Source organism: Delphinus delphis, chromosome 13, assembly GCF_949987515.2.
Source record: "Delphinus delphis chromosome 13, mDelDel1.2, whole genome shotgun sequence".
NCBI classification, from domain to species: Eukaryota; Metazoa; Chordata; class Mammalia; order Artiodactyla; family Delphinidae; genus Delphinus; species Delphinus delphis.
Window position 1 is genome coordinate 23,204,701 of NC_082695.1, and position 16,232 is coordinate 23,220,932.

Below are 16,232 nucleotides of genomic sequence, written 5' to 3' on the forward strand. Positions count from 1 at the left end.
CCCAACTACATGCTGTCTACAGGAAACACACTTTAGGTTAAAAACAAATGGATAGGGCTTCCCTGGTGGCGCAGTGGTTGAGAGACCGCCTGCCGATGCAGGGGACACGGGTTCGTGTCCTGGTCCGGGAGGATCCCACATGCCGCGGAGCGGCTGGACCCGTGAGCCATGGCCGCTGAGCCTGCGCGTCCGGAGCCTGTGCTCCGCAACGGGAGAGGCCACAACGGTGAGAGGCCCGCGTACCGCAAAAAAACCCAAAAAAACAAACAAAAAAAATGGATATAAAAAGATGTATCACGCAAACACTACTTAAAACAAAGCTGGAGTGGTTATATTAATGTCAGACAAAATAGACTTCAAAAAATTAAGAAGGATAAAGAGACAGTGCATATTGATAAAAGGGTCAATTCACCATGAAGACATAACAATCCTAGGTATGTATGCACCTAAAAACAAAGCTTCAAAATACATGAAACAAAAAATAATAGAATTGAAAGAAGATGCACACAAATCCACAATTTTCGTTGGATACTTCAACATTCCTTTCTTAGTAATCAATAGAACAAGGAAAAAGAAAACCAGGAAGAGTGTAAAAGAATTGAAACCACCATCAATCAACTGGTCCTAATTGACATTTATTGAACACTCTATCCAAAATAACCTTTTTTTCCCCCAAGTGCATATGAAACATTCACCAAGACAGACCATATCCTACGTCATTAAGTAAACATTAACAAATTTAGAAGAAATGAAATCATATAACATATGTTCTCTGACCTTGATGGAATTAAACTAGAAACCAATAACAGATAGATGGTTGTAAAATTTCCAAATACTTAGAAGTTAAACTACACATTTCTAAATAATACATGGATTAAGGAGGACATTACAAGGGAAATTAGAAAATGTTTTGAAATGGACAAAAATGAAAATGCAGTATATAAAAATTTGTGGGATGCAGGTCTCAAATCAATAATCTAAGTTTCCACCTTAGGAAATTAGAAAAAAGAGCAAAATAAACTCAAAGCAAGCAGAACTATGGAAATAATAAAGAGCAGAAATCAATGAAATAGAAAAGGGAAGAACAATAGAGAAAATTAAAGACACAAGGTAGGTAATTCTTTAAAAAGATTTTTTAAATTGATAAACCTCTAGCCAGACTAACAAAGAAATAGAGAAGACAAATAATCAGTGTGGAGAATGGAAATGTGACGTCCTATAGACCCTGAAGTTAATAAGGATATTAAGGGAATACTATAAACAATTCCACATGCATAAATTTGACAATTAGATGAAATGGACATATTCCTCGAAAATCACAAACTACCAAAACTCACCAAAGATGAAATAGATAATTTGATTAATCCTTTAACTATGAATGGAATTGAATTCTTCGTTAAATCCTTCTGAAAAAGAAATCTCCAGGCCCAAATAGTTTCACTGCTGAAGTCCAGCAAACATTCAAAGAAGAAATAACACCAATTCACATATCTCTTCCAGAAAATAGAAGAGAGAATACTTTCCAACTCTTCCTTAACCTAATAAAGGGCAACTACAAAAAGGCCTATAGCTAACATCATAGTTAATGGTAAAAGACTGAACACCTTCTAAGATTAGATATAAGGTAAGACTTACTATAAAAGCTACAGTAATCAAGATAGTGTGGTATCGGTAAAGAGACAGACACGTATCAAACAGAATGAAGAGTATGCAAAGGGCAGCTCAATGCACAAAGGACAGCCTTCAACAAATGGAGTTGAAACCATTAGACATCCACATGAAAAAATATGAACCTCAAACTAAACCTCACACCTTATACAAAAGGATCATGGAAATAAGTGAAAATTTTAAACTCTCAAACATTAGAGAAAATCTTTGTGATATTAGGTTAGGCAAAGTGTTCTCAGACGTGACACCAAAACAACGATCCATAAAAGGAAAAACTGGTAAGTAGCACTTCATCAAAATTTAAAACTTTTGCTCTGAAAAATACACTTTTAAGAGAAATGAAAAGACAAGCTAGACTGGGGAAAAATATTTACAAATCCATATCTAATAAAGGACTTGTATCCAGAATATACAAAGAATTCTCAATATTCAATAGTGAGAAAACAACTCAATTTAAAAACGGGTAAAAAAGTTGAATAGACACTTCACCAAAGAGGGAATGTGGAAGGCAATTAAACACACAAAAAGATGCTTAGGGCTTCCCTGGTGGCGCAGTGGTTGAGAGTCCACCTGCTGATGCAGGGGACACGGGTTCGTGCCCCGGTCCGGGAAGATCCCACATGTCGCGGAGCGGCTGGGCCCGTGAGCCATGGCCGCTGAGCCTGCGCGTCCGGAGCCTGTGCTCCGCAACGGGAGAGGCCCCAACAGTGAGAGGGCCGCGTACCGCAAAAAAAAAAAAAAAAAAAAAAAAAAAGATGCTTAACATCATTAGAGAAATGCAAATTAAAACTGCAATAAGCTAATACCACACACCTATCAGAATGGCTGAAATAAAAAATATTGGCAGTTCCAAATACTGGCGAGAAATTGGATCTCTCATAGTGGAAGGCAAAATGGTATTGCCACTCTGGAAATCTGGTAGTTTCTAAAAGTTAAACATAACCTTTACCATACGACTGAGCAATCCCACTCATAAACTTATGTTCACATAAAAACCTATACACAAATATTTGTAGCAGTTTTATTCAAAATCACCCAAAACTGGAAACAACCCAGATATCCTTCAACGGGTGAAGGTAAAACAAACTGTAGCGCATCCAACAATGGAATACCACTTAGCCATAAAAAGCAACGTGTGTGAATCTCAAAGACAGACAGAAAGTAGCCAGTCTCTAGATGTGACATCCTCTATGATTCTATGTATGTGGCAATGTGGAAAAGGCAAATCTATAGGGAATGGAGAAGAGATAGGTGTTTGCCAGAGGTTGGTGTGGGGCAAAGGTGTGACTGCCAAGGGGCAGCGTAAGGGAATTCTTTGGTTGATGGAACTGCCCTGTGTCCTGATTGTGGAGGTAGTTACACGAATGTGTTAAAACACAGAGAACTTTACACAGGAGAAAGTTAATTTTATGGTATGTTAATTAAAAATTTTTAAAAACTGAAAAAGAAGATATTCAAATAAATTTCTCTTTAAAAATGTTTTCAAAGAAATTTTCCACCTGGGTTTCTTCCTGATGGGTTTCTTCTGCTTTGGGGGGGGCTCTGCCATACCAGCCCTGGTGTTTGTGGTTCTGTTTATTCATCTGTAAAATGAGATCAGTCTTGAGTAGCGATTTTCCTTCTCCCCTGACCCTAAAATTACACCCCCGGGCAGGCCCTTTGTGGAAGTGAGGGTGGGGTAGGTTTGGAGAAAAGGAGCATTTGGCCTCCAGTGGGCTCTGACCCACGAGCAGTTGTGCTCTTGACTGGCCCATGTACTGTTTGTCTGAAAATCTCTAGATTAGAATAGCTGCTCTTGACCCAGATCCACACACACCTCGGGGGTTTGAACAATCCTGGATTTCAGGGCCTACTGGTAGGGCCCACTCATTTATCCCTTTGGCACATACCCCACTGGACCCCAGCGGTCAGCCAGACCAGGGCACTGGCTCTAATGATCAGCAATCTAAACAAGGCCCTTTGGGGGAAGCTGGAAGTGTGCTCCTTGTTCTAGGAGTCCCAGATTGCACATGGATTAAACATTGTGCTTAATCCAATGGGAAGTCTGAAAAGGCTTCGAGGTCTAGGCCTCCTTAAAGGCAGGGTCTGAAAGGACCGAAACCATTTTTCTCCCACACAGGATGACTTCTTGGAAGAGCACTTTCTAAGCAATAAAGGGCTGTGCGCAGGCGGGGAGCTGCTGTTGTGAAGACGACTTGCTGACCCGGGGCAGCAGGGCCAGAGTATCATTCGTGATGAGAGCTGCCAGTTACACCAAGCACCAAGCACCTACCATGTGCCAGGCACCGTGCTAAGGAAGCACTGAATCTTCACGACAACCTTGTGAGGAAAGGGCTGTCATCGCCTGGACGAGGAAACTGAGGCTCCAAGAGGCCCCACATCACACAGGCAGGAGGTGACAAGGCTGGGTTCCGGTCCACAGCTCCAGCCTTCTGAGCTGAGGCCTGTGAGAGAAACCTCTGAGCCTGATGTCAGGCCTGCTCTCCACACGTGCCCCGAGATGGAGACTAATACCACCTTTCATCAAAGGCTGGTAGGGGATCTTGCCACGTACAACAGCACTCAAAAAGAAATGTTTTTAAAGAAATTTTATACAATGGAATGCTTCCTTTGAAAACTATCTTATGCGTAAGTCCAATCTAGAAGACCAGGGTTGAAGGTGGAAGCAGGGTTGGCTTGGGGCCCCCAGGGCTCCTGGAGTACCACTTGAAGGCTACTCATCCAGTAGGTTGGCACTTACTGTGAGAAGCATGGGAGGTGCCATGATGCTTAAGGCCGGCTTCGTGTTCAAAAGAATGAGGCGGGATTGTGGCAGACCCATCCCTGGGTTGGTTGGTCGTGGGGAGGGCTGCAGAATACCAAACTTGCCATATGCGCAGGGTGCTGGTCCATTTGGTTCACTCTTCCCTCTGGTCAGCAGCCATGAGCTGTCACTCACAGGGTAGGAAACTTATCTTCACCATCTTACATTTAATAAGCTGAATCTTTAAAGTTATGAATTATAAGATTAAGAGCTGCAGTACCCTTCCTTTTTACTTGCCCTTAAAAAAGGCATCATCTGGTTTTTCTGTATCAGTGAAAGTAGAATGTTTTAAGTACAGATCTTGGTGTAGGATCAATGGCAGATCTGTACCTCTGACCCTGGGGCAGGGGCTGGTGGAATGGCTCACAGTGGAATCATCAGACGGACCTCCTTCTCATAGATGTCGGGGATCACTCCCATGGGGGAGCTGACCATGTGCACAGTGTTCTTGCCAAACAGCTGGAACTCATAGTGGATGAGCTGCTCCCAAAAGCCATTGTTGGGCCGGATGATGGGCCGGCATGACTTGGTCCATGTGTGGGCATCCAGCAGAGACATGGCGTGGTATTTCATGAGATAGGCAAGGCAGAGGGCGGCCGAGCGGCTCACGCCGGCGGCACAGTGCAACAGGGTGCGGCCCTGCTTCACCTCCACGCTGTGGATGTGGTCTGCAATGGGGTCGAAGAAGTCACAGAGACGCGACATGGGTGTGTCAGCCACAGGCACCTGCACGTAGTGGATGTCCTCATATAAGGTGTTCACCACCTCCACTGAGACGTTGATGACTGTGGTGATGTGGTTGCTGGAGAGCAAGAGCTTGTTGTTGGCTGCTACCCCGTTGCTGATATACAGGCTGCTGGTGATCTGTGAGAGGCCGCTGACCGAGGGCTGCCGGAACTGAACCGGGAAGGCACACGGAGATGCTGTCATCGGGCTGGTGGGTCAGCGGCCAGTGAGACATAGATGCTGCATCTTCCTGCTGGTCTGTGTCCGTAGAAAACTGCAAGGAGGGAGAAGGGACAAATGAGGAGCCAAAGTTCTGTCCCCCCCCACTTAACATAATTCAGTGGCTGCCCACTGTCACGATGAGATGGAGCCCCTAAGCTTGGCTGTCAAGGCCATTTGTGGCCCAGCTCCTGCCCATCTCTTCAGCCTCCTGTTAACCTTTCCCGCGTTCTGAAGGGCCTTGGCTGGGCTGAGCCACTTACAGTTCCATATGGAAGGTGGTCCTCTCTGGCCCAGGGCCTTTCCTGCTCTCATCCTAGAACCCCCTTTCCTTACAAGCCTGTCAGGTCCTAATCTGTTCCATTCAGCAGAGGACTGTTGAGCATTGGGATCGTAGCCAAGGGTCACTTCCTCAGGGAAACCTTCCAGAACGACACCCCTCCCCCATATTTGATCAAGTCCCAGCTCCAGGCAGGCCCTATGTGCCCTGCTTCCTAACATTTCCTGAAGAAGTGCTTTTGCCATGATCTGTCTGTGAGTTCTCTTGAGATATCACTGTATCTATCTTCACGCCTACTATATCACCAGTGCCCAGTTGTGTGTCCCCACAAGTAGGTACTTAAAAATATTTGCTGAGTGAAGAAATGACTCCAACAACCACAACTCTGCCTCCTGAGAGGTTTTCTGGAAAAGATGAGGTCTCTGGCCATGTTTCTCTAGAACTTTGGGGAGGAGCTGGGTGGAGGTGAGGGTGGTTCTTAGGCTGCTGGAGAGGAAGGCCAAAGGCTGCATCGACATATCCTACCTGCCAGTACCCCAGAGTCCAATGCAATAGGCTCAACCCAGGTAGGGCAGATGGGGTTGGTTTGTTCTAGAAGTCTTGTGAGGGTAGGGGAAAAGACCCACCCCCAACTTCACCCAGTTGGAAGCCTAAATGCTAAGGAATGTTCCAGATCCTCATCATCTGAAAACCCAGAGAGAAGTGGACTGAGGGCCCCCAAAACTAGTACCTAGTGGGCAACAGGAATAGGGGAGACTGTTGTTCATCACAGGGACAAAAACTGTGCAGAGGAGATACTGCTCTGCAAGGTGAGGGTAGTAATGAGAGGAAAGTCATTTTCATGCTAGTCAAGAAATATTTATCAGGCACTGTAGTAGGTGCTGGGGATACTGAAATGTACAAGTCAGCCATGCCCCCCCCCCTCAGAGCTCAAAGTCTAGTGGGAGAGACAGACATTAAATAGGCAATTATGGGTGCAACAGAGTTGGAAAATAGGGATAACAGTACCTACCTTATAAGAATTTTCTGAGGATTAAATGAGGTAGCCTGGGTAAAGTGTTTAACAACAGGGCCTGGCACATTTATCTACAAATGATAACTACTGTTGCTGTTGTTAGGGAAGTTAAAATGCAGGGCATTATGGGAATGAAGAATAATGGTATTTATTTCAGGCTGGGGCTACGGAGTTGCGAAGATCGCCTGAAGAGATGTCACAAAGATCTGAAGAACGTTTAGCGTGAGGGAGAGGGAGAGGGAGAAAGAGCGACTCGGCAGCATCTCAGTTTCACCATTTTATAGCGTACAAAGCCTTTGGTTCGATCTCCGAAACAGCATAACGAGCCGGTGTCTGGAGTTAATATCTCCATTTTACACACGGGGAAGGTGAGGCGGAGTGGGGAAAAGGACTTGTCTAGGGTCACAAAGCAAGGTTCAAAAGCCGGTCTTTCTGGGCTCATTATGTGTGGGAAAAGTGGGTAAAAACCGCGGAGTTTTCGTTAATACTGGGTTATAAACGTGGAACAAAGTCCAAGGGTTGACGGGAGAAAGGGGCCGCTTCCAGGGGTGAGTCAGGTAGGTTTCCTGGGGAGTTGGCGTTGGAATGGGCTTCTTCGCCCGCTCAGTGTCAAGACCTCGGTGTCTTACCTCTCTCTCGAGGGCGGGAGGGCAGGTTAGTTCAGGAAACAACCTTGGGCGAGGGTGCCCAGGTGAGAGAAGACCGGTCACGACCCAGGAGCCACAATCCCCGCCGGCCCGGTGCTCCAGTTTCCATAGCAGTGGTCCCTCGTCGCGGGGAGGAATGGGCCGTGCTGGGTCTCCGCAGAAACCCAGGCCTCGTCTCCCCGTCCCGGAGCTGCCCCGCCCAGATTCACCCGGTTACCCGCCCTGCGATCACGCGGGGACTACGGCAGTCCCAGTCAAGAAGTAGGGTCTGCTCTGCGCGCTGCAACCGGCAGCATGTCCCCAGCCAGTTTCCATGGCAACGCTCCGGGCCGCACCACGGCAGCCGCCGAGGGACAATCCTGCCGCGTCCGCAGCCTTCGGGGCTTTGCTCACAAGGCCCGCCCCCACCCCCCCACCCCGGTCCCGCCTTCCTCTCGCGTCTCCCGGGCAACGCGCGGCGTTCAGCGCCTCGCGTCTGCGCAGAGGCTCGCTCCGCGTCTACGCCCCTCACAGATCTTGGTTATCGACCGGGCTCCCGTTCCCGAGTCGCTCTCTAAGGTGGAAGGAGAGAATCCTGCAGTTAGCCAGCAGCCCAGGCCCTCCGTCACATGGAACCTAGGCTCGCCCATTGCTTGTGCGGTAGCACCCCAGGCGACCACCAGTTCTGGCACCAGCCCGGCCTCGGCCTTCTTCCGGCAGAGCCGGAAGGCTCGGCAGCCGCCCCCACAGATCTGCTTTCTGCGGCCGCGGACCGCTCAGTCGCCGGTGCTCTTCAGGTGCGGCCCGGGGGCCCAGAGCGTTCGTCAGAGCCCGGGCCCCCGGGGGGAGCCGAACTCCCTCAGACCCCTGCTCCCTAAGCCGGCCGCGGGGACCTTGGCCCTGGCTCTTCAGAGCCTCGGGCCTCTCAGAGCCCAGCCCTTTCTTAGACCCCAGGAGAATCTGAATTTCCCAGCCCAGCGCCTCGCCCGCCGTGGAGCCCGAACGCCCTCAGTCCAGACTCCAAGGGAGTCTGGAATTCCCACCTCCAACCCACATATCCTCCGAATCGCCGCGGACCCGGCTTTCTAGTGTCCCAGGTTTGACGTCGTGTATCCCGAGGGTCCCTAGCGCCCTCTGGGCCGAGCCTTGAACTTCCTTAGAGCCTGATGAGGCGCAGGTCCCCTCAGGCCTGACACTCCCCTCCTCAGCCTCTACTTTCCGCAGTGGCCCAGGGAAAGCCCCCAGTTCCCTCAGCCGGGCCCCAATCCCCACAGACCCCAGTTTCTCCTCCCCTCCTCCATTTCACAGCCCCCTCACAGCATCCTCCAGGCTCCCACAGAGACCTTGTTTTGGAAAGCAATTTGGTTCAAAATGATCATTATTTATTACTTGAAAGGGAATATTTCCATAAAACTGCCTTTTCCCCCCTTCCCAGGAATTAATGGTAAATTTGGTGCACCACTGAGTGGGTGAAGACTGTTTCATATGTCTTTAAGTATTTTAGGTCTTTTTTGTTCGTTTTTCTAACGGAATTTGGGAGACTTTTGTGAGCATCTTGATCTCTAAACTAACCTTTTCCAACACCTCATGTCTTTGCTTTCAGAAAAAACGTAAATGGGAGATAAGGGGTGTTTGTTTCTACTAGTTTGTAAATGTAAAAACATTCATAAAACCACAGTTCCAAACTGGCTGAAAATGAATTAGGAAAAATTTTAATCCTTCGAAATGTTTTATCCTTAAAAATTGTTCTATCAAAATAATATACACTTATCATAGAAAAATCAGGCAAGCAAAATGAATGGCTAGAGACAATCACTATTACCATGTTGGTGTATATTGTTCCAGATCTATTCATATATATGTACTGCAACATGCTTACACATTTTTTTTGCGGGGGCTTGGGGGGGTATATGTCACAAAACAGTTTACTATTTTGTAATCTTTTTTCCCCCATCCAATACACTTGGATGTCTGTTTTATTCACAACTGCATAATATTTTATTGTATGACCTAACCACAATTTATTCATTTGCTTCCCTATTGTATATATAGGTAGTTTCCAAATTTTAGAAAGAAAATATTATGAATAATTATTTTTAAGTGGGAAAAGATATGTAGTTGCAAAACCACTTCACAGTGTCACCAAATTATCAAAAAGTGAAAACTCAAGGCCTGGTATTATCCATTTTTGACCAATTCCTCATTTTGACCAAATTGTTATCTCTAGTTTGGCCTGGAGCACCTGGCTCCATTCCATCACACCCCATCCCATACCTCTCACCCTCCAGAGTCTCCTCAAGTCCTTGTCCACCCCAAACTTCCTTCACTTTTCCAGACTTTTCCCAAACCTTTTTCCCTTAGAATTCCCCCATCAACCAACCTAACCTCTGTCCAAACACTTTATTCTCTTTTTTCCTGTTTCCTCTGACCTCCGCCACCCAGATCCCCCTTATACCTAGGCTTGAGCAGTGCCCCCCCACCTCAACCCCCCTCAGATTCATCCCTCTGACTTTGCTTCTTTCATCTAAGATCCTCGCCTCCCATTTCAAACTGTGTTTTCTTAAGATGACTGCTCCTGTGAACAGTTCTGAATCCCTGTTGACACTTCTCTTGTGGATTACTTTGACCTTTCTGCATCCTTCTCAGGATGGTTTTCCCTCTCAGCATCCAAGAAACACCCATTTAGTGCACATTTCCTACAAGAAGAAACCTAGGCCTACTCCCTTGCTCCTCTGACAACTATGACAGGGTGGTGCCTCTCCCAAGAAACTTGGGGAAGCCTCAGCCACTACCCCAGGATCCCATCAGATCAGGTCCTGTCCTAGCCCTGGCCTAGCCATCAAGCCTGTACCACCTTGTCCTCCCTCTCCAGCTTAATGAATTCCAGTGAAGCAGCAGTGAAAAAATTTTTGCCCAAGAGCCACTTATCTCGGGTGATTACTCGTGACAACCTCAGTGCACAACGAATCTATGAGATGGAGGTAAAGTTGTCACAAGCTTTTGCATTAGAGGGTGTTAGTGGCTTGATCCATGTTCATTTCACTCTCCCCAAAACCTTGTGGGGAGATCACAGATCTTAGAGGTGATAGGAAGCCATCAAAGTACTCTAATACAAGCCCGTTTTACAGAGGAGGCAGTTGAGACTCAGGGTTACTGATTTGCCCAAGGTGTCACAGCTGTTCCTGAGCTGAGGGAACCAAGGAGGACTCCATGTCTCTTGGCTCTGGTGGCATTTTTTTTCCTCAAAGTACATTAGCTTTCTGTTTAGGGACTCCCTGAATGGATTCCTACTATCTCCCATAAAAAGAAGTCTTGGCTCTTAGAGCTTGAAGTGGCATTGACAGCATTTGGTCATTTTTTTCCTTCAGGGATTATCCCCCACTTTCCACATGAGAACTGAGGCTCTTCTACTTTTTGTTTATGGACAAGAAGGGTTTGACCTGCTTACCCAGAAGCCCTCGGAAGAAGAGGGGAACCGCAGCAGCATCATCCCACAGACCCTGATTAGTTCATTAAATACATCTTTGGGGCCTGCTTGGGACAGGCACTGTTTTGGGCACTAGGAAGAGGCTAGTGAACATGATGGACTCTGAGAATGTACTCGTTTCTTCCAGCGGAGCAGGCAGCCCAGAGTTGAACCACCTTCCCCTTCTTGACTCTGTTGAACCTCCCTCCATGTTCCAGGACCAAATCTGGATGGTGCATGGGATTCTGACATTGAAAACAGTGGGAAAGATGTAAGAGATAGTGTCAGATCCTCTTAAGGGTCACAGAGACCAAAAGAAGACTGGAGGCCTGGGTGTTTCTCCCTCTGCTAAATTTCCAGTGGCGTGGTGTAGTGGAAATAGGGTGGACTTGGACATGGGCAGGCCAGCTTTGTGTGAACTTGGGGAGTCACTTTTCCTCCAGGACTCTTTTCTCATTTGTAAAACAGGATCTATTGGGATCCTCTCAGTTGCAGGTGACACAAACTGAACTTGAACTCGTTCGAGCAAAATAGAGAATGATGAGTTTACATAATCAAGGGTAGATAGGGCAGGGTCACCAATGTTTGGAATGAGTGATGTCAGGGGCTCCAATGCCATTGGATGTGTCTTCCACTCTCCCTATCAACTCCCCTTCTGCTTCTTTCTGCATGTTGGCATCGTTATCAGGCTGGCTGTCCCTGGGGAGCATGGCCACAGGAAACCCTGGCCTGTAGCCCAGAAAGGAAATGGAGTGCTTCCATTGTTGGTCAAGTTAGACAAATCCTGGAGAAGGACTCCAGTTGGCTCAAGTTGGGTCACGGGCCCATCCATGCCCCAGTCAACTGTGGTCAGGTAGTGTAGGCTACTCTGACTGGCCCAGGATGGGTTGGGGGCCAACCCCTATAACCAGTGGGTTTGGAGATATTGCACCTCTGGTAAGTGGGGTGAGGATCTGTGAGATATAACTGGAAACTCTCTTGAGTTGGCTTTATATGTGCCATCCTCCAGCCATCCAGAAGGTCTCCTTTTGAAGCCGTATTGAACCCTTACATGTTTTGGGTACACAATGTCCATTATGTATTATTACCCCATTTAATAGTTCAGCAAACCGAGGCTCAGAGATGGAGTAACTTCACTGAGGGGTACCGTGGACTTGCAAACCCAGGTCTGACTGACCATGGTGCAGGATGTTCTCCCTAAGGACAGGGACTGTCTTCTCTGTAGACCCAGTGACTTGCTGCAGGCCCAGCTTGTAGGAACTCAGTAGATTTGAGAGGCTTGAGTGGCAGCATGGCAGTCTTTCTCTCTCCCCCGCAAAGCGCTCCCAGCTTTGGCTAGCCACTGGCTTCTCAGGGCCTCCAGGAGGGCAGCTAAGATCTAGTGTCTTGGGAATCCTCTGAGCAACGCTCTGAGAACAGTGGATGATGGCCGGTATCCCTTTATCTATGGCCACAGTTCTCAACCAGGACGGCTTTGCTCCTCAGGGACTCTGGCGCTGTCTGGAGGCCTTTTTGGTAGCACAAGTGAGAGTGGGATGGTGCTACTGGCATTTAGTAGGTGGAGGCCAGGGATGCTAATGCTGCTAAATATCTTACAATGCACAGGCCAGCCCCCTGCCACAAAGAATTACCTGGCCCCATGTCAGTAGTACCAAGGTCAAGAGACCCTGATCCATAGTAAAAGTGCTATCATTCTGTGCCTTGCTTAGAAATATCTGGGCATGTGTCCCACCTTCCTGACTAATGTTGTAGTTGCTGTGAAGACCTGCAGCTGATTTTTCATAGTATCCTCTCCACAGCTAACTCATTGGAATAAGTAAATGAATAAGACAAAGGATATGCCTTCCCAAAGCTAGCAGTCTTCTTGGGGACAGGATAGAAATGGTAGAATAGAATAAATAATTAGAGTTCAGTGTGACATAGGGGGTGTCACCAACAATATGTGGGGGGCACCAAGTGAGTAATAGGGACTGGGTGATAGGAGTTAAGGAAGGGGGTTTACAAGATGCACCCTTTCTCCTCCTCCCCTCCCCTCTCTTTCTCACCACTCTTCAAATAGAGATGTTAGGTCAAAATCAGGCTCTGAGGCTGCAGACTGTCAGAAGGTACCATAGGAGTTACCTAGCTCAATGCCCTCACTTTAAAATAGGGAAACAGAGGCTCCCTGTGAGCCAAGTTATTGATGAAATATTGGGTCCAGCTGGCTCCTTTTCCACCCTCATATCAGGAGCACAGATGCCTCTCTTACTGTGAAGTAGCTTCTTCATCCTAAACTCACCTCTGTTTTTTGTAAGACAAGAGCCTCAGAGAAGACCAAGAACAAGATAGGCCACTTGTATGACCACCTGAAAAAAAAATTCATGACAGACCAGCTCAGAAAGCTGGGGCACTGGCGACGGGAATCCATGAACGTCCGGCAGTACCTGGATAGCATCCGAGTGTACAAGGAGTCTAACAAGAAAGACCAACCACCCTAGTCAAGGCAGAGTGATCTGCCCTGGGGCCATGACGACACTAGGCTGACGGGAGAAGAGCTGGAAGGGAGCCAGTCTACACCACTGTAGAACAACAATAAATGAGACTAGTGGACAGTGGAGCACAAAACCCCTCAGCAATTCTAATATTTCTTGCCCTGTCCCATCCCCTCTTTTCTGGTGAAGGTGATTCTGATAGTCCTGTAGCTGCCCAAGTGGAAACAGCTGAATCGAACCAGCTTCCAAGGTTAAGGTATGACCTTTGGTACCCACATGTCTGGTACAATGCCAGGCCAGGTGCACTGGGACAGTGGTACCTTGGATGGGAAGGGCTCGGTAATGCCGCTGCCTGGCATTCCAGTGGTAAGGAGTCAGGGTGGGCATCAGGCAGACCTGGGTTAAGGGCTATTTCTGCCATCCATCAGCTGTGTGACTTTGTAACCTCTCTGAGCCTCTGTTTCCTTATCCTAAAGAGTGGGGAAGTAGTGCGGGAACCTACCTCCAAGAACTGGCATGAGGATGTGGAGCGCCTGGCCCGGGGCCTGTCATTCTCAGTGGCTCTCATCACGATGCCTGCAGTTAGGTTCCAGCCTTGTCAGTCCCCACTTCCTGGCCTGCCTGCTGTCCCAGCTATGCCCCGACAGCCCACGACATGCCTTTACTTGCTCAGGCTCCTCATCTAGAATGCCTCTTCAGCCCCTCAGGGCTCTCAGGAAGCTCTGCATCCTTCAAGCCTTATCTCAATGCCATCCCCCCCACCCCACAAGCTTCTCTGACTGTCTTCTGCCTCCTGCCTGCCCCTCCCCCACCCTGCCCAAGCCACGTGGGTTCCCCTCCACTCTGAACTTGGCTTACCTGTGGTGGCTTCACTCTGCCTTCCATGGTAGATGTTGGATATTTGTCCCAGCCCTTGATTAGACTGTACAGTCTTTGACAGTGGGGGCCAAGGATCCCCCAAGATTTAGTTCAGGCCTCTTCCGTGCCATTTCCCCCACCCAGCCCCACCAGAAAAGGCTGCTCCTTCCTGTGCCAACACATCTGTCTGCACTGAGCATGCAGTTGGCCATTTCTTGTTGCTCCCTGTCTCCCTGACCACATTGTGAATGTCTCGATGGCTAGGATGCTGACTCGTTCATCTCTGCAACCACAATGCCCAGTAACATTGAGTAGTTACTCTATGTTTTTTGAATAAATGTTCATTCCTTTGTTTAATTACAGCTTCAGCACAGTGCACAGAGTAAGGGCCTGGTACATATTTTTTAAAGTTAACCAAGTCCTCTCACTTTACAGATGAGGAAACTGAGGCCCAGAGAGGTGACCTGACTTGCCTAAGGTCATGCAGCAAGTTAGTGGCAGAGAACTAGAAGCAGGTTTCCCGACTGCCGTGGAGTGGTCATTCTGCATCACCACAGTTGCTAGGTAAGGACCTCAGTCCTCTTGGTGGCTTTCAGAAGCCCTCTTCATTCGTCCTCATCCTCATCCAGGTGTGGGGAACCGGATGTCAATGATGCTTTTATTTTCCCCCTTTTTTTTTTTGGCCCACTGCTTGGCATGTGGGATCTTATTAGTTCCCCAACCAGGGATCAAACCCACACCCCCCTGCACTGGAAGTGCCAGATTCTTAACCACTGGACCGCCAGGGAAGTCCCCTATTTTCTCTTTTAATGGTCTTCTTTTGAAAACATGATACTTTTCAGTGGGAGCCCAAATAGTCTTTTTCTAGGTTTTTGTCTGTTTTCTTGGCTAAACACAACTGATTAGAATAATTGACTTTAAATATTTAAATTTTATTATACAAGCAATATGACCACATTTGCCCAAAACAAAAATTCTTCTATTAGATCAACCATTGCTAGCATTTTGATGTGTTTCTTATATTTTGTGTATTCGTTTCATTTCAACAACAGTCTTTTTCCTTGGCACTATACCTAGAGAAGGGGAAAGGAAGGCTTTGGGGATCCTGGTGTCTTCAGAAGGCCCACAGAGCAGCCCCAGCCCCTCTTTTCTCCAGAATGTCCCCAGGAATTCTCCACCTACTAGATCTTCCCTAATGCAGCCTCTCTGAGACTCACCCCAGTCTAGCCTCTGGCCACATGCACCCTTCTTCCCTAGACGGCTGGCCTTGGCAGAGGGTCTTTGCATCCTCATGCTGTGGCCCAACGGACTGGGGGGCCCCTGGGAGTGGGGCAGGTGGGGGAGTTGGCATGTCAACCTAATAAGTCACTTTATAAGCCACTAACTCATCTCAGACTGTGTGGACTTAGTCTTCCCACTTTTGCATGAAAAAACCAGAGGATGTTGTATTTAAGTAAGAAACAAGAAGTGATGAAATTCTGGAGAAGCGCCTAATTGTGAGAGAAAAAAAAAATAAAAGGGAAGGAAAATCAGTGAAGGAAGAATGGAGGAGTGTTGGATGGGAAGATATTATTTGAGAAATAGAATCCTGAAGCTAAGGAGGGCCTTAGGGATTCTTTAGTCCAGAGGACACACACACACACACACACACACACACACAAACAGAACTCTTAGTTCAAATGAAGTCTCACCTGGAAGCCCATTCCAGTAAAACCACTGACATATTCACATTTATTGAGCACTCATATTCCAGGCACAAGGCTCAGCTCTTTTCAGACATGAGTCATTGATTCCTCCCAACAACAAAGTAAGTAATTTTCTTAGCCCCGTTTTATAGATGAGAAACTGAGGCTCAGAGAGCAAGAATCCCACCTAAGATTGGGCAGCTAGTAAGTGACAAAGCCCACCCGAAGCCTGTCTCATCCAAAGACCATCTCCTAAGTGCCATGTGATAAGCTCCCAATCTCTATCACTCTAGTTGGAAGTGGAGGCTAGGGACCCTGAGCCCTCGGGAGCATGAGTTCACAGACGGTGATGTGGAGCCTCAGCTGTGTTGTCAGCTACCTGAGGTTAGGTGTTTCACAGAGAGCTGGACTAAAC

At 47.6% G+C, this 16,232-nt stretch overlaps 2 protein-coding genes across 2 annotated transcripts; one reads left to right on the forward strand and one right to left on the reverse strand.

Annotated features, from left to right (window-relative positions):
* Positions 1-617: 617 nt before the first annotated feature.
* On the reverse strand, positions 618-7,634 carry DUSP18 (dual specificity phosphatase 18). Its single transcript, XM_060028349.1, has 2 exons — positions 7,341-7,634; positions 618-5,471 (listed from the first exon to the last, which is right to left on the reverse strand). Exon 2 carries the CDS (start codon positions 5,399-5,401, stop codon positions 4,835-4,837), a length of 567 nt encoding a protein of 188 aa, XP_059884332.1. The 5' UTR covers positions 5,402-5,471; positions 7,341-7,634; the 3' UTR covers positions 618-4,834.
* An 18-nt stretch (positions 7,635-7,652) lies between these two features.
* On the forward strand, positions 7,653-13,280 carry C13H5orf52 (chromosome 13 C5orf52 homolog). Its single transcript, XM_060029306.1, has 3 exons — positions 7,653-8,134; positions 10,210-10,323; positions 13,103-13,280. Exons 1-3 carry the CDS (start codon positions 7,653-7,655, stop codon positions 13,278-13,280), a joined length of 774 nt encoding a protein of 257 aa, XP_059885289.1.
* Positions 13,281-16,232: the final 2,952 nt, after the last annotated feature.